General features: G+C 41.4%; 1 protein-coding gene across 17 annotated transcripts in view; it reads left to right on the top strand.

Moving 5' to 3' along the window:
* KLF7 (Kruppel like factor 7) overlaps nt 1–17,763 on the top strand; it is a 110,554-nt gene extending 92,791 nt beyond the window's left edge. For 5 of the 17 annotated variants that reach the window (XR_004350842.1, XM_032638466.1, XM_032638467.1 and 2 more), the window contains one exon: nt 11,505–17,763. Coding sequence is in view for 4 of the 17 variants with exons in the window: in XM_032638466.1 (XP_032494357.1) it covers nt 11,505–11,556 (52 nt within the window). In the remaining 13 variants the exon portion in view is untranslated. The remainder of the gene's footprint in view (nt 1–11,504) is intronic. The other 12 variants (XR_004350840.1, XR_004350834.1, XR_004350839.1 and 9 more) reach the window with 7 other exon arrangements.
* Nucleotides 17,764–21,146: the final 3,383 nt, after the last annotated feature.

Consider the following 21,146-nt stretch of genomic DNA (forward strand, 5'->3'; position numbering starts at 1 on the left):
TTAGGATTAAACCTGACCATTTGTGTGATTTATATGGAGAAATATTTCACACCGACTGGATATTTCAGTGAAGGAGATGTCAGGGATGGGTAATTTGGTTAGTCTTTTGCTTTATTTTCCTCATTGAAATATACTCTGGTTTCTGGAGTTAGAAACTTGAGGAACAGGTGGTACAAATTCTGTGACGTGGTATTTGGGGGAGCTGGTGAGTAGCTCAGAGTCCTGTGACATGGGCCAAGGGTCATTGCATTTCAACAGTGTCAGAAATCAGGGGGAGGAGTCTCATTCGTGTGTCCTGACAGGCAGCACCTTGTACTTCAGTTGCAGGAATTATGCTAAGACTAGAGCAGGTCTGGGAGGTGACGTGGGGAGTTGGAGTGGTCCCAAAGCTGATGGAAGGAAAGCCTGGAGCGACCGGGGACTTGGCATTCCTTAGAAGACTTTACCTTCAGAAACAGAGGGCATCTGTAGCCCTTAGCAGGACACTGAAGCCTATTGGGCCCAAAGGGTGTATGAGCCCAAGAAACCTATCTCTTGCCTCGTTTAATTTAGCAATCAGACCGCCTAGAGGCCGAACTAGGATTAGGGTTTCTTGTCCTTAAAGCAGGTACCTCCTGGAGCCCAAATTATTTGATTCTGCATTTCTAGATGCAAAAAAGAATAAGTCTAACTTATACTTTTATTTTGCCTGAAGGGTAGATTAAACATACATGAGTTTTTCTTTGTCTTGCTAACATTTAAAATTGCTAAGTGCCACAAAGATCTCTATTCCTAGCTTTGTCTGAAAAACGCAGAAGATCTGGTAACAGTGGGCTCACATTCCCACGTGGCCGTGATTTTCTGGTGCTGAAGAGTCATCACTACCTTTCAGTGATGGCCCTGTGGTCACTCATTTCTCACTGTCCCTCCTCCCCCACCACAGTCTCCCCAGTGAGAAGGCAGAGCATCCATCGCCGTGTATCATCACACTTCTCGCTATGTCCTCTTAATCCATGCCTTATCAGAAGTGGAATCACATAGTTTAACAGTGCTGTGTGTTTCTTACACTTCACCCATTGCACCCATTTACTTTATCTGCCTGGCCCCTGAGGACATTGGGTTTTGTGACCTCTGGCTTCAGGTCTGGGTTAGAGGAGAAAGCAGTGAGGTGACTCTGCCATTTTCTTACTGTCAAACTCAACAGTGCAGCCCACTCAGTGATCGGCTGCTTACAGCGCTGAATCTTCTTTCTCAGCCCACAGAGCATGAGGCTGCTGATGGTGGTTTTCAGGGCTGTTTCCACAAGTGGTCATATGCAGATATAATCTAGGGAGACTGCTCCCGGGGTAGTACCTCCAAGATCCTGGGAAGTTTAGAGGAGGCATTTTGATCTTTGATCTCTAAGTCAGCTCAGTAAGAGGTGGTGACAAATACCAACCCCTATCTGGCCCTTCAGTGCCCTAGAGGATTGCTATCAGCTTAATGCCCATGTGACTTTACTGGGCCTTTTTCATAAGCAGCAGAAACTACAATAGGGGTTTGACTAGTTCTCTGTAATGAACAAATTTCAATCATTAAGGACCTTCTTATTCAAGGTCTTCTGACTGCTGTAGAGTCACAAATACCCTCTGGGGGTATATTACCTTACAATTATTTGATTCTGCATTTCTAGATGCTGAGTTTATTACTTTTTACTTTACTATTCCTATGTGGAACTCAGTAAGTATGAATTAATAAATATAAATTAATCATGGCTAAGTATCTTGCTGGTGTACTGGATTTAAATAAAACCTCAGTGGTGAGGGACCTAGTCTAATTTTTCTTTTTTAACGTCTTTTTTTGGGGTATAATTGCTTTACAATGGTTTGTTAGTTTCTGCTTCATAACAAAGTGAATCAGCTATACATATACATATATGCCCATATCTCCTCGCTTTGCGTCTCCCACCCTCCGTATCCACCCCTCTAAGTGGTCACAAAGCACCGAGCTGATCTCCCTGTGCTATGTGGCTGCTTCCCACTAGCTATCTGTTTTACATTTGGTAGTGTATATATGTCCATGCCAATCTCTCACATCGTCCCAGCTTATCCTTCCCATTCCCCGTGTCCTCAAGTCCATTCTCTACGTCTGCATCTTTATTTCTCTCCTGCCCCTAGGTTCTTCAGAACCATTTTTTTTTTTTTTTTAGATTCCATATATATATGCTGGCATACGGTATTTTTCTCTTTCTGACTTACTTCACTCTGTATGACAGACTCTAGGTCCATCCACCTCACTACAAATAACTCAGTTTTGTTTCTTTTATGGCTGAGTAATATTGCATTGTATTTATGTACCACATCTTCTTTATCCATTCATCTCTCGAGGGACACTTAGGTTGCTTTCGTGTCCTGGCTATTGTAAATAGAGCTGCAATGAACATTGTGGTACATGACTCTTTTTGAATTATGGTTTTCCCAGGGTAAATGCCCAGTAGTGGGATTGCTGGGTCATATGGTAGTTCTGTTTTTAGTTTTTTAATGAACCTCCATACTGTTCTCCATAGTGGCTGTATAAATTTACATTCCCACCAACAGTGCAAGAGGGTTCCCTTTTCTCCACACCCTCTCCAGCATTTATTGTTTATAGATTTTTTGATGGTGGCCATTCTGACCAGTGTGAGGTGATACCTCATTGTAGTTTTGATTTGCATTTCTGTAATGATTAGTGATGTTGAGCATCCTTTCATGTGTTTGTTGGCAATCTGTATATCTTCTTTGGAGAAATGTCTATTTAGGTCTTCTGCCCATTTTTGGATTGGGTTGTTTGTTTCTTTGATATTGACCGCATGAGCTGCTTGTATATTTTGGAGATTAATCCTTTGTTAGTTGCTTCATTTGCAAATATTTTCTCCCATTCTGAGGGTTGTCTTTTCGTCTTGTTTATGGTTTCCTTTGCTGTGCAAAAGCTTTTAAGTTTCATTAGGTCCCATTTGTTTATTTTTGTTTTTATTTACATTTCTCTAGGAGGTGGGTCAAAAAGGATCGCGCTGTGATTTATGTCATAGACTGTTCTGCCTATGTTTTCCTCTAAGAGTTAGATAGTGTCTGGCCTTACATTTAGGTCTTTAATCCATTTTGAGTTTATTTTTGTGTATGGTGTTAGGGAGTGTTCTAATTTCATTCTTTTACATGTAGCTGTCCAGTTTTCCCAGCACTATTAATAGAAGAGGCTGTCTTTTCTCCATTGTATATTCTCGCCTCCTTTATCAAAAATAAGGTGACCATATGTGTGTGGGTTTATCTCTGGACTTTCTGTCCTGTTCCATTGATCTCTATTTCTGTTTCTGTGCCACTACCATACTGTCTTGATTACTGTAGCTTTGTAGTATAGTCTGAAATCCAGGAGCCTGATCCCACCAGCTCCATTTTCCTTGATCAAGATGGCTTTGGCTATTCAGGGTCTTTTGTGTTTCCATACAAATTGTGAAGTTTTTTACTCTAGTTCTGTGAAAAATGCCATTGGTAGTTTGATAGGGATTGCATTGAATCTGTAGATTGCTTTGGGTAGTATAGTCATTTTCACAATATTGATTCTTCCAATCCAAGAACATGGTATATCTCTCCATCTGTTTGTATCATCTTTAATTTCTTTCATCAGTGTCTTATAGTTTTCTGCATACAGGTCTTTTGTCTCCTTAGGTAGGTTTATTCCTAGATATTTTATTCTTTTTGTTGTAATGGTAAATGGGAGTGTTTTCTTAATTTCTCTTCCATATTTTTCATCATTAGTGTATAGGAATGCAAGAGATTTCTGTGCATTAATTTTGTATCCTGCTGCTTTACCAAATTCATTGATTAGCTCTACTAGTTTTCTGGTAGCATCTTGAGGATTCTCTATGTATAGTATCATGTCATCTGCAAACAGTGACAGCTTTACTTCTTTTCCGTTTTGGATTCCTTTTATTTCTTTTTATTCTCTGATGGCTGTGGCTAAAACTTCCAAAACTATGTTGAATAATAGTGGTGAGAGTGGACAACCTTGTCTTGTTCCTCCTTGATCTTAGAGGAAATGGTTTCAGTTTTCACCATTGAGAACAATGTTGGCTATGGGTTTGTCCTATATGGCCTTTATTATGTTGAGGTAAGTTCCCCCTATGCCTACTGGAGGGTTTTTATCATTAATGGGTGTTGAATTTTGTTGAAAGCTTTCTCTGCATCTATTGAGATGATCATATGGTTTTTCTCCTTCAATTTGTTAATATAGTTTATCACATTGGTTGGTTTGCGTATATTGAAGAATCCTTGCATTCCCGGGATAAATCCCACTTGATCGTGGTGTATGATTCTCTTAATGTGCTGTTGGATGCTGTTTGCTATTATTTTGTTGAGGATTTTTGCATCTATGTTCATCAGAGATATTGGCCTGTAGTTTTATTTCTTTGTGACATCTTTGTCTGGTTTTGGTATCAGGGTGATGGTGTCCTCGTAGAATGCGTTTGGGAGTGTTTCTCCCTCTGCTACATTTTGGAAGAGTTTGAGAAGGATAGGTGTTAGCTCTTCTCTAAATGTTTGATAGACTTCACCTCTGAAGCCATCTGGTCCTGGGCTTTTGTTTGTTGGAAGATTTTCAATCCGAGTCTCAATTTCAGTGTTTGTGATTGGTCTGTTTATATTTTCTACTTCTTCCTGGTTCAGTCTCGGAAGCTTGTGCTTTTCTAAGAATTTGTCCATTTCTTCCAGGTTGTCCATTTTATTGGCATAGAGTTGCTTGTAGTAATCTCTCATGATCCTTTGTATTTCTGCAGTGTAAATTGTTACTTTTCCTTTTTCATTTCTAATTCTATTGAATTGAGTCTTCTCCCTTTTTTTCTTGATGAGTCTGGCTAATGGTTTATCAATTTTGTTTATCTTCTCAAAGAACCAGTTTTTAGTTTTATTGATCTTTGCTATTATTTTCTTTGTTTCTTTTTCATTTATTTCTCATCTCATATTTATGATTTCTTTCCTTCTGCTAACTTTGGGGTTTTTTTGTTCTTCTTTCTCTAATTGTTTTAGGTTTAAGGTTAGGTTGTTTATTTGAGATGTTTCTTGTTTCTTGAGGTAGGATTATATTGCTATAAACTTCCCTCTTAGAACTGCTTTTGCTGCATCCCATAGGTTTTGGGTAATCGTGTTTTCATTGTCATTTGTTTCTACATATTTTTTGATTTCCTCTGATTTCTTCAGTGGTCTCTTGGTTATTTAGTAGTGTATTGTTTAGCCTCCATGTGTTTCTATTTTTTACAGATTTTTTCCTGTAATTGATATCTAGTCTCATGACAGTGTAGTCGGAAACGATACTTGATACGATTTCAATTTTCTTAAATTTACCGAGGCTTGATTTGTGACCCAAGGTATGATCTATCCTGGAGAATGTTCCATGAGCACTTGAGAAGAAAGTGTATCCTGTTGTTTTCGGTTGGAATGTCCTATAAATATCAATTAAGTCCATGTTGTTTAATGTATCATTTAAAGCTTGTGTTTCCTTATTTATTTTCATTTTGGATGATCTGTCCATTGGTGAAAGTGGGGTGTTCAAGTCCCCTACTCTGGTTGTGTTACTGTCGATTTCCCCTTTTATGGCTGTTAGCATTTGCCTTATGTATTGAGGTGCTCCTGTGTTGAGTGCATAAATATTTACAACTGCTGTATCTTCTTCTTGGATCGATCCCTTGATCATTATGTAGTGTCCTTCTTTGTCTCTTTTAATAGTCTTTATTTTACAGTCTATTTTGTCTGATATGAGAATTGCTACTCCAGCTTTTTTTTGATTTCCATTTGCATGGAATATCTTTTTCCATCCCGTCACTTTCAGTCTGTATGTGTCCCTAGGTCTGAAGTGGGTCTCTTGTGGACAGCATATACATGGGCTTGTTTTTGTATCCATTCTGCCAGTCTATGTCGTTTGGTTGGAGCATTTAATCCATTTACATTTAAACTAATTATCAATATGTATGTTCCTATTACCATTTTCTTAATTGTTTTGGGTTTGTTATTGTAGTTCTTTTCCTTCTCTTGTGTTTCCTGCCTAGAGAAGTTCCTTTAGCATTTGTTGTAAAGCTGGTTTGGTGGTGCTGAATTCTCTTAGCTTTTGCTTGTCTGAAAAGCTTTTGATTTCTCCATCAAATCTGAATGAGATCCTTGCTGGGTAGAGTAATCTTGGTTGTCGGTTTTTCTCTTTTATCACTTTAAATGTGTCCTGCCACTCCCTTCTGGCTTGCAGAGTTTCTGCTGGAAGATCAGCTGTTAACCTATAGGGATTCCCTTGTGTGTTATTTGTTGTTTTTCCCTTGTGGCTTTTAATATTTTTTCTTTGTATTTAATTTTTGACAGTTTGATTAATACGTGTCTTGGCATGTTTCTCCTTGGTTTTATCCTGTATGGGACTCTCTGTTCTTCCTGGACTTGATTGACTATTTCCTTTCCCATATTAGGGAAGTTTTCAACTATAATCTCTTCAAAAATTTTCTTAGTCCCTTTCTGTTTCTCTTCTTCTTCTGGGACCCCTATAATTCAAATGTTGGTGCACTGAATGTTGTCCCAGAGGTCTCTGAGACTGTCTTCAATTCTTTTCATTCTTTATTTTGTTTTATTCTGCTCTGTGGTAGTTATTTCCACTCTTTTATCTTCTAGGTCACTTATCTGTTCTTCTGCCTCATTTATTCTGCTATTGATTCCTTCTAGAGAATTTTTAATTTCATTTATTGTATTGTTCATCATTGTTTGTTTGCTCTTTAGTTCTTCTAGTTTCTTCTTAAACATTTCTTGTATTTTCTGCATTCTATTTCTAAGATTTTGGATCATCTTTACTATCATTACTCTGAATTCTTTTTCACGTAGACTGCCTGTTTCCTCTTCATTTGTTTGGTCTGATGGGTTTTTACCTTGCTCCTTCATCTGCTGTGTGTTTCTCTCTCTTCTGATTTTGCTTAACTTGCTGTGTTTGGGGTCTCCTTTTCACAGGCTTCAGGTTCATAGTTCCCGTTGTTTTTGGTGTCTGCCCCCAGTGGCTAAGGTTGGTTCAGTGGGTTGTGTAGGCTTCCTGGTGGAAGGGACTGGTGCCTGTGTTCTAGTGGATGAGGCTAGATCTTGTCTTTCTGGTGGGCAGGACCATGTCCGGGGTTGTGTTTTGGCGTGTCTCTGACCTTATTATGATTTTAGGCAGCCTTTCTGCTGATGGCTTGGGGTTGTGTTCCTGTCTTGCTAGTTGTTTGGCATAGGGTGTCTAGCACTGTAGCTTGCTGGTCATTGAGTGGAGCTGGGTGTTAGCGTTGAGATGGAGATCTCTGGGAGAGCTTTCGCCGTTTTATATTATGTGGACCCAGGAGGTCTCTGGTGGGCCAGTGTCCTAAACTCGGCTCTCCCAACTCAGAGGCACAGGCCTGGCACCTGGCCGGAGCACCAAGACCCTATCAGCCATACAGCAGGGAAAATCTGCAATCTTTTCCTCTAAGATCAGGAACAAGACAAGGATGCCTCCTCTTAACTACTTCTATTCATATAGTACTGGAAGTCCTTTGTGGACAGAAAGATCTTATTCCTGGATTGTCATAATGGCTTGATGACGATCAGTTAACCACAATTTGACTTATTCAGGAAGTCCGGAGGGCAGTCCTGTGACAGTTATATCCTAGGGCAAGTTATTGAACTTCTCTGTATATCAATTCCTCATCTTCTTCAACTGGTTTATAAAAATGTTAGCCACCCCTCTTCAGATTTATGGTTTTCAGTAACACTGTCTTGATCTCTCAAGAATGATGGTGCTGATAAAGAGTTCAAAGACGTAATCATAAGAATGCTTGCCAGGCTTGGGAGAAGAAAGGAGGAACTCAGAACTTCAACAAAGACCTCTGAATGCAAAGGCCGTACTGCCTGTGGTTTATCTTCCCATATTTCTGTAGGTCAGAAATCCAGCTTGGCCTGGCTAGGTTCTCTCCTCAGAGTATCATAAGGCTTCTTGCTGTGGTAGGCCTGAAGTCCTATTTCCTCGTTTGCTATCAGCCAGAACCACTCTTAGCTCCTAGAGGCTGCCCACATTCCTTGCCCTGCAGTCTTCTTTATCTCCAGTTCAGAAACCACCTAGTCTAATTCTAAACATCATGTACTTCCTAGAATTTTAAAAAATAATGATGCTAGTTTGATTCAAGAGGGTTGCAGTTACATTTCATACCATGTCAAAGATTTGGTTTACTTTTTTCTGAAAGAACTTGAAGGGTAAAGATAGTTGCTTGTACATATATTGCTAGATACCCAGCACAGGCTAGGCAAGTGGTAAATGCAGAATAAAAGTATGGAACACATACATTACGGAGTGGTAATTTCAAATGAAGTCCTATCTCAAGAATACTGTTGTCCTGTATGTTCTCAGGATATGGAAAGGAAAAGAAAGAGGTTTTGTACTGCCATGACTTATACTTTGCTTCTTACTGTCTCAAATCCCCATGTGCCTCTTTTGGACAGGCAGGATTCTTAGTACCTGCTCTGTTGCTTTCTTACAGGTCCTTACTGCTCAGGCCTGACCAGATTAACTTCTGGATTAGTTTTCTAGCTGCTGCCATTACCAATTGCCACAAATTTATATCACCCTTATTTATCTTTATAAATTATTATCTTACAGCTCTGTAGGTTAGAATTCCAACACAGGTCTCACTGGGGACAAAATCAAGATGGGGGCTGTGCTCTGTTGCTCTCTGGAGGCTCAAGGGGAGAATCCATTTCCTTGTCTTTTCCAGCTTTCAACTTTGCCCACATTCCTTGCCTCCTGACCCCATTCCTTCATCATCAGAGCTGTTGAGTCCTTCACCTGCTGCCATCTCTCTGGTTTTCTCTTTTAATTTCCTCTTCCACTTTTGAAGACCCTTGTGGTGACATTAGGCCTACCCAGATAAATCAGAGTAATCTCCCTATCTTTAGATCAGTCGATCAGCAAATTAATTCCATCCACAACCTTAACTCCCCTTTGTCTTTGAACCTAACATATTCACAAGTCCTGGGGATGAGGTGTAGATATCTCACACCTATGAGTGGGGAGGGCCACAATAATGGATGGGGAGGGCCATCCATTATTCTGCCTACTACAGACTCTTTAAATTGACAGCTCAGCTTGACCTTCTTTTCAGCCTAAAAAGCAGATATGGCTAAGAGCCTGGGCTCTGGAGTCAGACTACTTGGGTTCAGATTTTGGCTTTGCCTCTTTTTGATGAGTATCTCATCTGGTAGTGGGGATAAGAATGGTACCGTCTTTATATAGAGTTCTCGTGAGGATGTTAACTTTAAAAAGGAAATACCTACAAAAAGAACTTCCTGGCTTAGATCTTCTTCCTCAAAGCTGTTGAGATGAAGGACAGAGAAAAGAAAGAAGGGAGGAAGGGAGGGAGGGAGGGAAAGAAAGAGAGGAGGCAGTGGGCAGTACTAAGTCTGCCTTCAGGACAGCACAGAGTCGTGCAAGTCAAATACTAAATTCCCTGCAGGCTGTATTGCTTTTTCTTGTACCAGTGACATCAAGTACTTGCTTTTAAGGAAAATTTATCACTGTTTTATAGTAAATCAAATCCCCTTTCAATGGAACTCTAAGGGATTATCCAAGTATCTTTCTCATACCAAATCAGAGCCTGAAATAAGTGGTTATAGTTAGAATTACTATTATTCAACACGTTATTGGATTAGATCATTTTCTAATGTACCTTTCCCTTTTTTTTTTCATTTTACTTTTGTTCTGTTTTGCTTCATTTCCTTGAGGTTCTATCCTGCATGTGTACCTGTTTATGAAATGAACACAAAAGGTGTGTGGAGAAATGTTGGGATCAGGGGATAGGGCCAGTTTTTGTTTGTTTGTTTGTTTTGGGAATGAACAAATACAGGGAAATTCTGCACGGAACAGGAAACCTTGCTAACCCGAGCAGGACAGCTTGCTAACATCCCAACAAGAGTTTTGGACTGTGAGGGTATCTCAGGCCTCAGGGGATCCTGGGAACATTCTCCCAGGTAGGAGGGTGGCCAGTTTCTAGAAGAGGATCTGAGGGAGGATGTACACCCAGAGCTAAGAATGACTGCTGTCTGAGGTGCTGACTTCACTGGGATTCCAGCCAGAACCTGAGATTGTATGTAGGCTTTGGGGATATGGAAATGGCCACTCTATTAGTTATAAGTACAGAACTCTAATTCAGACTGGTGTTAGCTTCCAAAGGTATTTATTAGCTCTAATAACTAAGAAGAATAGAAATGGATTTGTCTTTTGGCTTGGCTGGGTCCAGGTTCTCAGATGTATTTCAACAGGACTAGAAACTCTCTCTTCCTTTCTACCCCGTGGCCCCATTTTTCTCTGTTGACTTCGTTCTCAAGCAGGCTCTTTCCCACATGGCCATATGGACACCAGCAGCTCCGGGCTTCAGTATTAGTATCTTAGCCCCAGTGGAAAGAGAGCTTCTCTCTTCCAATAGTTTCAGCAAATGTCCCAGAGCTGGCTGTCATTGACTTTTGTGGGTCACATGACTGTCACTAAAGCAGATCACTGTGGCCATAAAACTTCAGCCTTAGGACGAGGGTCAGGCCCATACAATTGAGAATGCAGAAGAGTTGCTGTCCTGGGCAAGATCAAGTTGGTGGTGTAAGAAGAAGGGGGAAGGAGTGAAAACAGCCACTGCATCAGCTCTGAGGCTGACAGAGGCACTCAGCGGTGGACGTCGGGTACCAAGAAACAGTTCAAAAGAGTGGGCTTATAGATCTGCCTGGGTTCTCACCCCATGGCTGCCACTCACTGGCTGTGTGACCCAAGCCTCAGTGTCCTTATTTAGAACATGCACACAAAAGGGGTGCAAAGATTTACCATGGAAGACTGCTGAGGATATTATTGGGATGAGATTGGGGAAAGAGCTAGCACATGCCTGCATATGATACCATCCTTAATAAACATGAGCTTTTTCTCGACTTGAATATAGAGTGTCTATATAGACCTGCAGGTATCACAGGCAGCATTTCTGGGCTTCCATTGTAAAGCTTAGGACTGAAATCTGGGTGTTCAAATGTTAGAGTTTCATCATTCAATGGTACAGGCTAATCATTCTTTATTTACCCTATACGGACATGACACGTCATTTCCAACACACTTTTACATTCATTTCTTCTTTAATAATGACAATTTCGATAATAATAGTTAATATTCATCGAGATCTTACCACGTGCCAGAGAATTTTCTAAGCACTTTACATAGATCATCTCATTTAATCCTCACAACCAATCTATGAAGTAAGTGCTGTAATCATCCCCATTTTACTAAGGAGGAATTAAGGTACAGAGAGGTTAAGGTGCTCGGAGTCATACAGCTACTGGAAGAGCTGGGATTTGAACCCAAGCAGTCTGACTCCTGAGCTCACCTTCTCTACACACCTTATTTCTCAACACACACGCACTGCCTCTCTTTAAGGTAGGGCTAATTGTTTTCTAAGGGGTGATGGAAGTTATTTACCCAGATCTCTCTAATATCCTTGTTATTTTTATGTTTCCTAGGTGTTTTTCCAGGTCTGACCATCTTGCCCTCCATATGAAGAGACATATCTAAAAAACCTAAAGGCCACAGTTGCCATGGCGCCGGCCATTGTCTGAAGGAAATGCCATGAGGCAGGGGGCTGGACTTCAGGCGGGGACCCATTGCCTCGCAGAAGAAAGTTCTCACTTATTAAACCTCTGTGTACACACACGCACAGACACACACAGACACGCACACACGCACTCACACATAGACACACAACACACGCGCACACACACACACTGTCATGCACTCAGCTATATTTAAAATATATACGTCTATTCTTTATGCCTTGCCCTAGCCAGATGGTAGAAGACGAAGAAGAAGGAAACCAGGTGAACTCAGCAAGGCAGTCTGGCTGCTTACTTCAGCACTATTGGAATTATTTCCTGCTGTTGCCAATGGAAATCAAAGAAAATGGATATGACGTCTCTGCAGGTGGACGGCAGTAAGAGGGGCTTATTTAACTTGCTTCTCAGTGCAACTTGATAGGAGAATACAACGTCTTAAAGTTGCATATGTGTAGCACTAATGTTTCTTTTTAAATAGTTGGGGAAAATGACCTAGAAAACCAAATTGCAGTTTGGTAGCCAAAATTAACTCTTGGTTTATTTGTCCTTTGTGTGTGAAAAGTCCTACTATTCCGTGCGTCCGACTTCCTCACAGAACTGTTGATCAGTTTTGGTTCTTCTTAGTACTATTGAGATCTATCCAGTTGATACCAACGGCCTTAGTGGCGGCAGACTCTGGAATAACTCCTTACACCTTTCTGGCCTGCATTTCTCTAGACTTCACTCTCCAGGGAGGAGTTTTCTTTTCTTACTTTTTGACTCTCTTGCACACCATATGCACTAGGGATTCTGGAAACTTCTAGCATGACTGCAAAGTGGCCAAGAGAATAAAGTCCTTGATGATAAATCACAGTATATCCCTTGAGCCTCACCTTATTGCCAGTGCTAGATTTTTTCTTTTTAATCTCTGTTTTTTGCTAACGAAAACTTGAAAAGCTTATTTGGAAGCTTAAATGTTTTATCTTTTCTCCATGGACTAAACCTCTCCAGGACTCTCTCTCGGCACCTGGATGTCCAGCTCTCGAAGCAGCCAATCAGATGGGACATCACACTTTTCTCATCCCCCTTGAGGCATCCTGACCTCAGCTTACAGTGATCAACCCTGTGCTGTATGTCATTGCTACCCTATAACCAGTTTCAGCATAGATGTTGCTAGTCTCAAAGGGCAGCTGCATATTTAACCTAACTCTGGGTTACGACCTGACAAAAAGCCAAAAATATCACTCTTTCCAGGAGTGGGGAGAACAGAGGATGCCTCCCAAGTCTAGTGACTTCAAAAACCATCACCCTTTCTTCCTCTCTCATACCCACTGAGTTGTATCACCCCACGTGTTAAAACACACAGTTCAAAATGCCATTGTGGGACTGAAGGGTGGACATTTAAAGAAAGGGTTGAGATATTTCTCTCATGCTCTGTCTAAAAAGAGAGACATATTTCTGATTTTTTTTTTTTTTTTTTTTGGCTAGGCCCACCATGACTTGTGACCTAGAGCACCCGGGATCAACAGAGGCCTCACTCTTACTCTGCAAGCTGACGCCGAGGGGGTTACATGCCTCACTTTCCATCCCACACACACAATCCAATATCGGCCTCCATCTACCCGCATTCTTAGCTAGCTGGCACTGGCCTCAACTCCAAAGACTGCCTTTAGGACCATTAAATGGCCTATGCAAGCAAGCGGGGTGGTTTTAGGGCAGATTGTATATTTTGTATATTCTGGGACCATCCCTTCAAGACACGTCTAAAAAAACAAAAATGGCATTTGGTCCACCCATGGTTGCTGCTCCTTCATCCAGCTGGCTCCCCTCCTGCCCTCCTTGACTGTTTGACTCATTGACTGTTAAAATGCCACCCCATACCTATTTGGGATGCAAAAGTGAAGTCTTTGAAAGGAAATAATAATGTAAGAAACACAGATACATTTATGACAGCAACCTTCAAGATCCTTGGCATTTGGTTTCTCAGCTTTCTGCAAACTTTGATTTCACTGACATGTTGAAACTACTCGTCTGAGGGCAAAGGAGCCTCCTTATCACAAATGCTGTAGCTGCCAATTGGACACTTGGGGCATTCTGAGGTCTGGCCCTTAAAGTTTTCTTTCCCTTTTTCCTTTTTTCAATTTAGACCAAAAAAAAGAAAAAAAAGAAAAAAAAAAAAAGAAAAATGAAACAAACAAAAAAAAAAAAACAGCAAAAAAAAGAAAAACCACCCTAAACACACATACACACAAAATCTGCCCATTTGCCAGAGGCAATTATGTATATGTTAGTAGGAGGGTATTTTAAAAAATCAGTTTTATTCCAAAGATTTAAAACTAGACATGACTTAGAAACCATTTCTGGAGCACTGCTTGCTGACAATCTCATAGTTCTCGACTGCATTTGAGTGCATTTGTAGCCAGTCCATCAGGGCGGACCATGGGATTATATATGAATGTGTGGTGCATCCTTTCTCAATGAAGGATGTGTGAGGGACCTTGTCTCTCAGCTGTATTAGACTGTAGCGCCTCCAGTCAGTGCACTAGATGAAACTTTAGACACCCCAGGTTTTGTTGGTTCGTTGATTTCCCTTTCTAGAGCAGCCTCCAGCATGACTGCACGCACACACCAGTGATGGCGTTAGCCATGGCTGCCACGATTTACAAACGTTCTCTGCCCAGCTGGAGTTGCTCTTGCCTCTCGAAATGCTATTATTATTAAGGGTTTATAATACTTAATTTAATTTTTGAACTGACCAATGCAAGGCTCTATTAAAAAAAAAGTTTAAAAAAAATGCAAAAGAGTAATCATTGCTTGCTCGCTTCCCGTTGTCATCTGTGGTCTTGAAAAGATGTCATTTGAACGTGGCAGAACAAAGGGCATTTGATCTTCATCAGCGTCTGAAATGTTCGGCAGTTTCTCTCTCTTTTGTATCAGTGAGGTCCTTTGTAATCTGCTCCTGACCTTTCTCTGAGCAGGGTGCACTGAACCTCGATGGTGGGGCTGGCTTGCTTGCTTCAGGTATTTGTTGACTGTGAGAATTGGCCTGAGAATTTGGTGGGCGCTAAGTGTATGGCTTTGAAACTGTTCTTCTCTAGCCCGATTGACACCTCTGAATGATAACCAGTCCTGTCCGTGGTGGGTGGGGTGGGGGGCAAGTAGCCCCAATCATTTTGGAAATGGATTTGTGATCAAGTGTCCATCATCTCTGAAATGGCAGAGATGGTTGGAAAGAGCCTGCTGGCATGAACAGGCTTTCCAAGAAATAACCTGAAGCTAGTTTGCTTCCAAGAGGACAGGTTATTTAGAACAGTGCTTTAACGGACCTTTGAAATACAGTAAACCGCTTTCTCGTTTAAATTGTTACCGTCCAACATTCCAGGGGATCTCAAATTTGAAAGGAAAAACCTGGCACGGTGTTTCTTGAGGTTGTCCTCTCAAGCTCGGTTTATCCAGGGTTCAGAGTTTGACGTATAGGAAAAGAGTGTTTCGAAGCCATTGACAGTTTTCTTTATTTCAGTTTGTGCTTCTTTCTCCTACCACACGGCTGTAAGTCAAAGATGTGGAAACCTGACATTATAATGCTGCTCCTGGCTACTGGCCTCCTGCCCCATTGATGGTTCATTGCCCAGCTTAATGCCTGGTGGTGATGAGTATTATGTCCCGAAAAAGAGATGTTTGGATTCCATGACAGAGCTGCATTTTATAAAAATATCGGAGACCCCCAGAATGAACTTCATGCTGACCATTTCCCTCTCCTCTCTGTGCTCTCCCTTGCAAAGCCCTTCAAGTATCCCCTGTCCTCCCCTCCTGCACCTCTTGTGCCCTTTTCACATCTTTGATTGCCTGATGATAACAGGGTAAAAAAAGACGGCCAACCTCACGCATGATTAGCAGAACTGATTCCTATGTTTTAAAAACTCTTCTTTGAATCCAGAAGCCAGAGAAGATTTTCTTTTTAAGGATCTCAGTTTGAGATAAGCTTCCAGATTAGCCACGTCTATTTGCATCAAAGGGGAAATAAATGGGACTGTCAGGGTGGCTCAGCCAGTGCATTCAGAACATTCTGCCTATAGCCCCAACTCCTGAATTCTACGGCAAAGTCAAAAGAAATGAACTCAAATGGCAAGAACAACAAATCTTAGTGATTAAGTTTTATTGATTCAAAATGATTTCCTCTATGGAAGTCACTTCATAAAATCTAAAATATAGTGCAAAGTGCTTTTGGCTTTTCTTTTGCATGAGTTGGTTTTAGGAGAAGGAAGAAGGTTGGGAAAGTCAGAGATGCAACATATTTAACTACAAAAATCAGGTTCATTGTTTCTTTTTGAAAAAAATCTTATGAGGGCCAGCATTTCTGGCCGCAGTTTTGCACCCAGATCTTTGCCAAAGTGAAAATTCGTTAAGTAGAACCTGGTTGAAATCTACTTGCGGAAGCGTCCTCTGGCATCTTCCGGAAGTGGCCACTGCCAAGTGTGGGGTGGAGGGAGGAGGAGAGAATTTGCATTCCGGGTCTGGATTACATTTCGGTAAACATGGTGATATCTCAGTTTGAAAAGGGGCTGGCCTGAGTATACATCGATGCCTCTTTGATGGCCTACTTTCCTCAATGAGGATCTTTGGGAAGACTTGAGACGGAACAACGAAAATGTGTCAAAGGAAGCAAAAACTGCTTGTAAATGTGAGATCCCATGATGAACTGCCTGAGGCTTCAGGGTTTTCTCTTGCTTTTAACACTGGCTTAAATCTCCTCTGTTGATTCCTAATAGATCCTGGAAAAGGGAAAAATAAAGCTGCAATTAACTTTCTTCCGTGCACCCTTCCAGTATAGTACTGTCTTCTTCAGGTGTTTTGCATTTACGTATAAGTCCTCGGGAAACAGGTATCAAAAACGGAGAGAGAAATCCTAGGCCGTCACTTCACAAATATCCCAAACGAGATACTCTTTTCAAACAGGGCTCCCTCTCAGCAGTCACGAGGGAAGGTTGATGTGTTCTTTGTTGGGGACTGTTTATACAATTTTTTTCAACTGTGAGCTTTGGAATCGTAAACTGCTTTGACTCCAGCTTCTGTCTACTGCCATAAAATGCACCCCACGTCAGAATAATGAGGGTGGTATGTGTGCACGCAGCTAGACACGTGTGCATGTGTACCTAATGTACCTTCGCAGAAGGAAAACAGTTAGGCTACTGACGTTTACGAGGAGTAGCCACCAGTGCCTAATATCTTTTGGGGGGGATGGATGCTTATAATTGCCAGTATATTGAAAACACACTGGGAGTTCCACGTAGAGGGGAGGGGCTGAGGGTGGGGAGAGGGGACATTTTAATCCTAGGCCTTTGGACCCGAGGCAGAATGATTTCTGCAAATCTAGGTCCCGAAAGGCTTTGGGGCTCACTGGCTGGTCCTCAACCTTTTTGTTTTTGTTTTTCTCAGCATGCATTTTCTATCTAAACCCAGATTTAGTTGAATTTCTTGATCTTTCACTTCTGCTTCATTCCAGGGAGGAAAAATACACCTGTTACGGCCAAGATCTCCTTGCTAACACAGAGGCAAAAATAAATGTTTAATGTTTTTGAAGCCTCCCCCTTCCTTTCCATAAATGCCCCCCAAACTCCTTCTCTCCTGTCACCCTCTCCCTCCTCCTACCATGCAACCTCCCAGCCACTGCCACTTTTCTTTCAACTCTCTATCATGCTCGTAACAGTTGCTTGAAGAACTTTATTTTTGCACTGTGCGTTTTCTTTTTGCCAGACGTGTCTAACAAGTGTGTTTGGAGAGACCTACTCCCAGCCCTGCCCCTCCCACACCTCCCTCGGTCACGTGCTCTCTCTCAGGCCTTCTCTGGTATTTATAATATATCACAGAAGTACCCAGTCTTATAGCCCTCGGTTATGCCTTTTTTTGACATTTTATTTTTTTTAAGCTTTTTATATATATATATAAATATATTACTTTGTCAAGTTTTTTTGCTGTACAAAAGTCTTAAGATTTAAAACTATTATTTGTATTATATGATGGTGGTATGTTAATGTTACAAAATTATTAATGAAGAAAAAATTTATTTTTGTTACTGGTCTGTTTCATAATTCTTTTTTAAATTGGTATATTGTAAGATATCTATGCAAAAAATGTTATGTGACGCATTTTTATTTAAGAATGTAATATGTGTAATAAACAGTAGAATGTGTTTGGCCTTGGAATGCCTTACTGTACTTCTCCTTAGCTTATCTCACCAGGGAGAAAAAAAAATCCTCAGAGAGATCCAAACGGGTCCTTATATACCTCATGAGAGTTTTCTTTCTCAGAGAGAAAAAGGGAAGGCAAGAGATTGTATTAGGTATTTTTCTTCATTTGGGAGGCTGTTGGGTGTGTGTGTGTGTGTGTGTGTGTGTGTGTGTGTGTATGTATTTTATGGTTTCAGTGAGATAGCTCAGGGCCCAGATAAGAAGGAACACTAAAGACAGTTTATTTCTTTAAGGGGAGGTAGAGAGCAAATGGTTGGAGGTTATGAAAAGCAATATTTTCGAACAAGGTGGGTTATGGGATGTCATTTGTTTAGGGGGTTAGGAGCAGCTTATTGAAAGCAGTTTATTTGGTGAGAGAAGGGGAAGGTTTGTTCTGGGATAGCATTAAATGGAGCAGCCTTGGAAAGGGTAACTTGAACCACTTGGTGCAGGAGAGAAGGCGGCAAATGTGAGAAGGAATAATTGAGGTGAGGGGTTAAGGAATCAATTTATAGGAGTTTGGTGACAAAGTGGGGGAAGAGAAGGCTAACCAGAGGCAGAGCCATGTGGGTGGCTAGGCGTAAGTACGAGAAGGTAGATGCAGATCTAAGCAGCCGCAAACACTGACAAGAGGGAGATGGAAGGCCTAGGGAGAATTCTCAGAACTGAAAAGAATACTTACTAAAATCTTCTCTTCCCCACACGACTTCCAGGAAAGAACATCCAAGTAAGCAGAAAGGTAGAGAACCTAACTGCTGTTACAATCCCAGCACCCCTTGCAGGGCGAATCTCCGAGAAAAGTGGTATCATTAACTGGGAGCAACAAACGAACACATTTGTCACCTACACTGGACACAGTGCTACTCAAGCTTTCTTTTCACGCTTTGGACTTAGGGAAACGGATGCAGTGGTGAATCACTTCTATCCCTCCTCAGACGAATGTGACGAGAAACTTTTCGATCAATTTTCACATTAAAGATCGTGACTATGGTGACCAAACTTGCTGCCTGGGCACATGCATATCTCTGAACAGGAAAACAGATGTGAGGAGTGTTGCAGGGGGCTGGGAAGGGAGGCTGAGTGCTTGTGGCCTCACCCTAATAAAACTTAAGGGAAAGAGAACAGTAGATGCGTCAGGGGCCGGGAAAATGGTTTTGAAAGTTGTAAAGATCTGTGGCCACATCTTTCAAGTAAGCAAGTGAGCTGGGCAAAAGGGCAACCCAAAGCCAGCTGACAAGAAGCTACAGGCTCCAGTGGGAAGAGAACCAGCCCTGGAGTCCACAGCCCCACCTCCTGGTCCCTGGTCATTTAGTAGGTCCATGCCTAGCTGAGTAATTTAACCATCTCATAACCAAAGTCATTGGCTCAGAAATTTCTTTGCGCGAGGTAGGATAAGATAGTTTTGCAGTGTTACTTAGAGCATGGCTTATTTTTCCGTAAGAATAAGCCTGACATGTCAAAGCATATCAAATTGAACATTTTAGGTGGGGGACAACCTACACCCCACTGAGATGATAAGGCGGGAAGCTGGTAAGTCTAATATTTTTGCCACAAGGAAAGGAGATGGTTTACATAAGTGAATATTCTAGATGACTGAAACTTCCACATTTAGAGACATAACTTTTATTTAAAATATGTCTAAAAATACATTACCCACTTCACAATTTTTCTAGCATCCGTTTTTGCCGTGTAACATAATTCAGGGATGATTCCAGACTGTCAGGTTGTCTGACCCCCAAACTAAATGACTCCAGTCTTTACCCCGAGTGACTCTACTTCCTCTGCTGTGTCCTCCCTATTGGCGAGTTGCAGGTTCTTTGTATTGCCTTCTAGCAATATTTGTCTCCTCGTCAACTCACAGATCAGAGAAGCAAGCTTGGCCACTTAGTAAGTGCAAAATATAAGTGTAATTCTAGTTCAACAGGCAGTAGTCCGAACGTGTAACCTGGGTAAACCTAGGGGAGTAAAGTGCATAGGCTTTGTGACAGCTCTAATCTGAGGTTATGTATCCGACTGGAAATTCTGTGCTAATGGAAAGGAACCTTGTAAAAAGCAGAGCTCGGTGGAATTGATAAATAATTTATTATAGCTAGATCATCTTCCACTTAGGATTATAGGTTTAGAAGGGGAGATGGTTAAAACTTTTAACTGAAATGAGATTTTGAGGTGACTGGTGAATGATGATAGTTTTTTGGGTTACCCTTGATAAGCCAATTTGTGATTCCTTCTTCAACATTAAACATTTTATCCCAGCTGTTCAAAACTATCAGTACTGACTGGCTTGAACGTCAATTTAACCTATTGTTTTCTTAAAATTCTGCCTGATCTTAAAATTAACATAATTATACGTACTACCCCACTACATTTAAAAATACTGAAATGACAAAAGAGCTACAAGGGGCTTCCCTGGTGGCGCAGTGGTTGAGAGTCCGCCTGCCGATGCAGGGGACACGGGTTTGTGCGCGGTCGGGGAAGATCTCACATGCCGCGGAGCGGCTGGGCCCGTGAGCCATGGCCGCTGAGCCTGCGCGTCCGGAGCCTGTGCTCCGTGACGGGAGAGGCGACAACAGTGAGAGGCCCGCGTACCGCAAAAAAAAAAAAAAAAAAAAAAAAGAGCTACAAGGTTGGGGAAGAACAAGATTTGTTTGATTATAATTTTCCCTTCGTGTACACTGCATTTGAGCCGTCCAGCAAGACTGCATAGTAATAGAATAGGTATCATTTACAACCATGACGCTTTGCCTTCACAAATAGAGAAACTAGGACTGAAAAAGGGCACGTGACTTTGTGAAGGCCCAGGGGACACAGTAAGTGACAGCACTGGCTCGTAGGTCCCCTGACTCGACTTTCCTCTGCCCCTCACTGCTCCTCAGTGACCCAGGAGCCAACCTGATGCTTATGTGTGTCTATCAATAACATCACCATTGACAACACTGACTTTATTTCCCAATTTCCTTACCTTTAGTCACAGACGGTAACCTATAATAGAAATAAAGCATCACTTGCTAGAATTGGAAGGGATCTTGGAGATCTCCTTCAATGCACCATTGTACTTGAGTATACCGGGGCTCAGAGAGGTGGCAACCTGCCCAATGTCATACAGCATGTCCTTTGTAGAACAGGAGTCAACCCAGGGTTGTGGATACACAGTAATGCTCAACCAGTCTTGACATTGTTTCTTAAACTTTAGTCACTTGAGTATGGCCCTCAAGATTCTTGTGATATCTTTGCTCTAATACTTCCTTAATATTTTTCTTTAAATAGACCCACTTTTTAAAATCTTAAATACCTGTTTTAGCTTTGTCCTAAGCAAAAATTTCCTGAAACCACTGATTTGACTGTTTCC

Source organism: Phocoena sinus, chromosome 7, assembly GCF_008692025.1.
Source record: "Phocoena sinus isolate mPhoSin1 chromosome 7, mPhoSin1.pri, whole genome shotgun sequence".
In the NCBI taxonomy this organism is placed as follows: Eukaryota; Metazoa; Chordata; class Mammalia; order Artiodactyla; family Phocoenidae; genus Phocoena; species Phocoena sinus.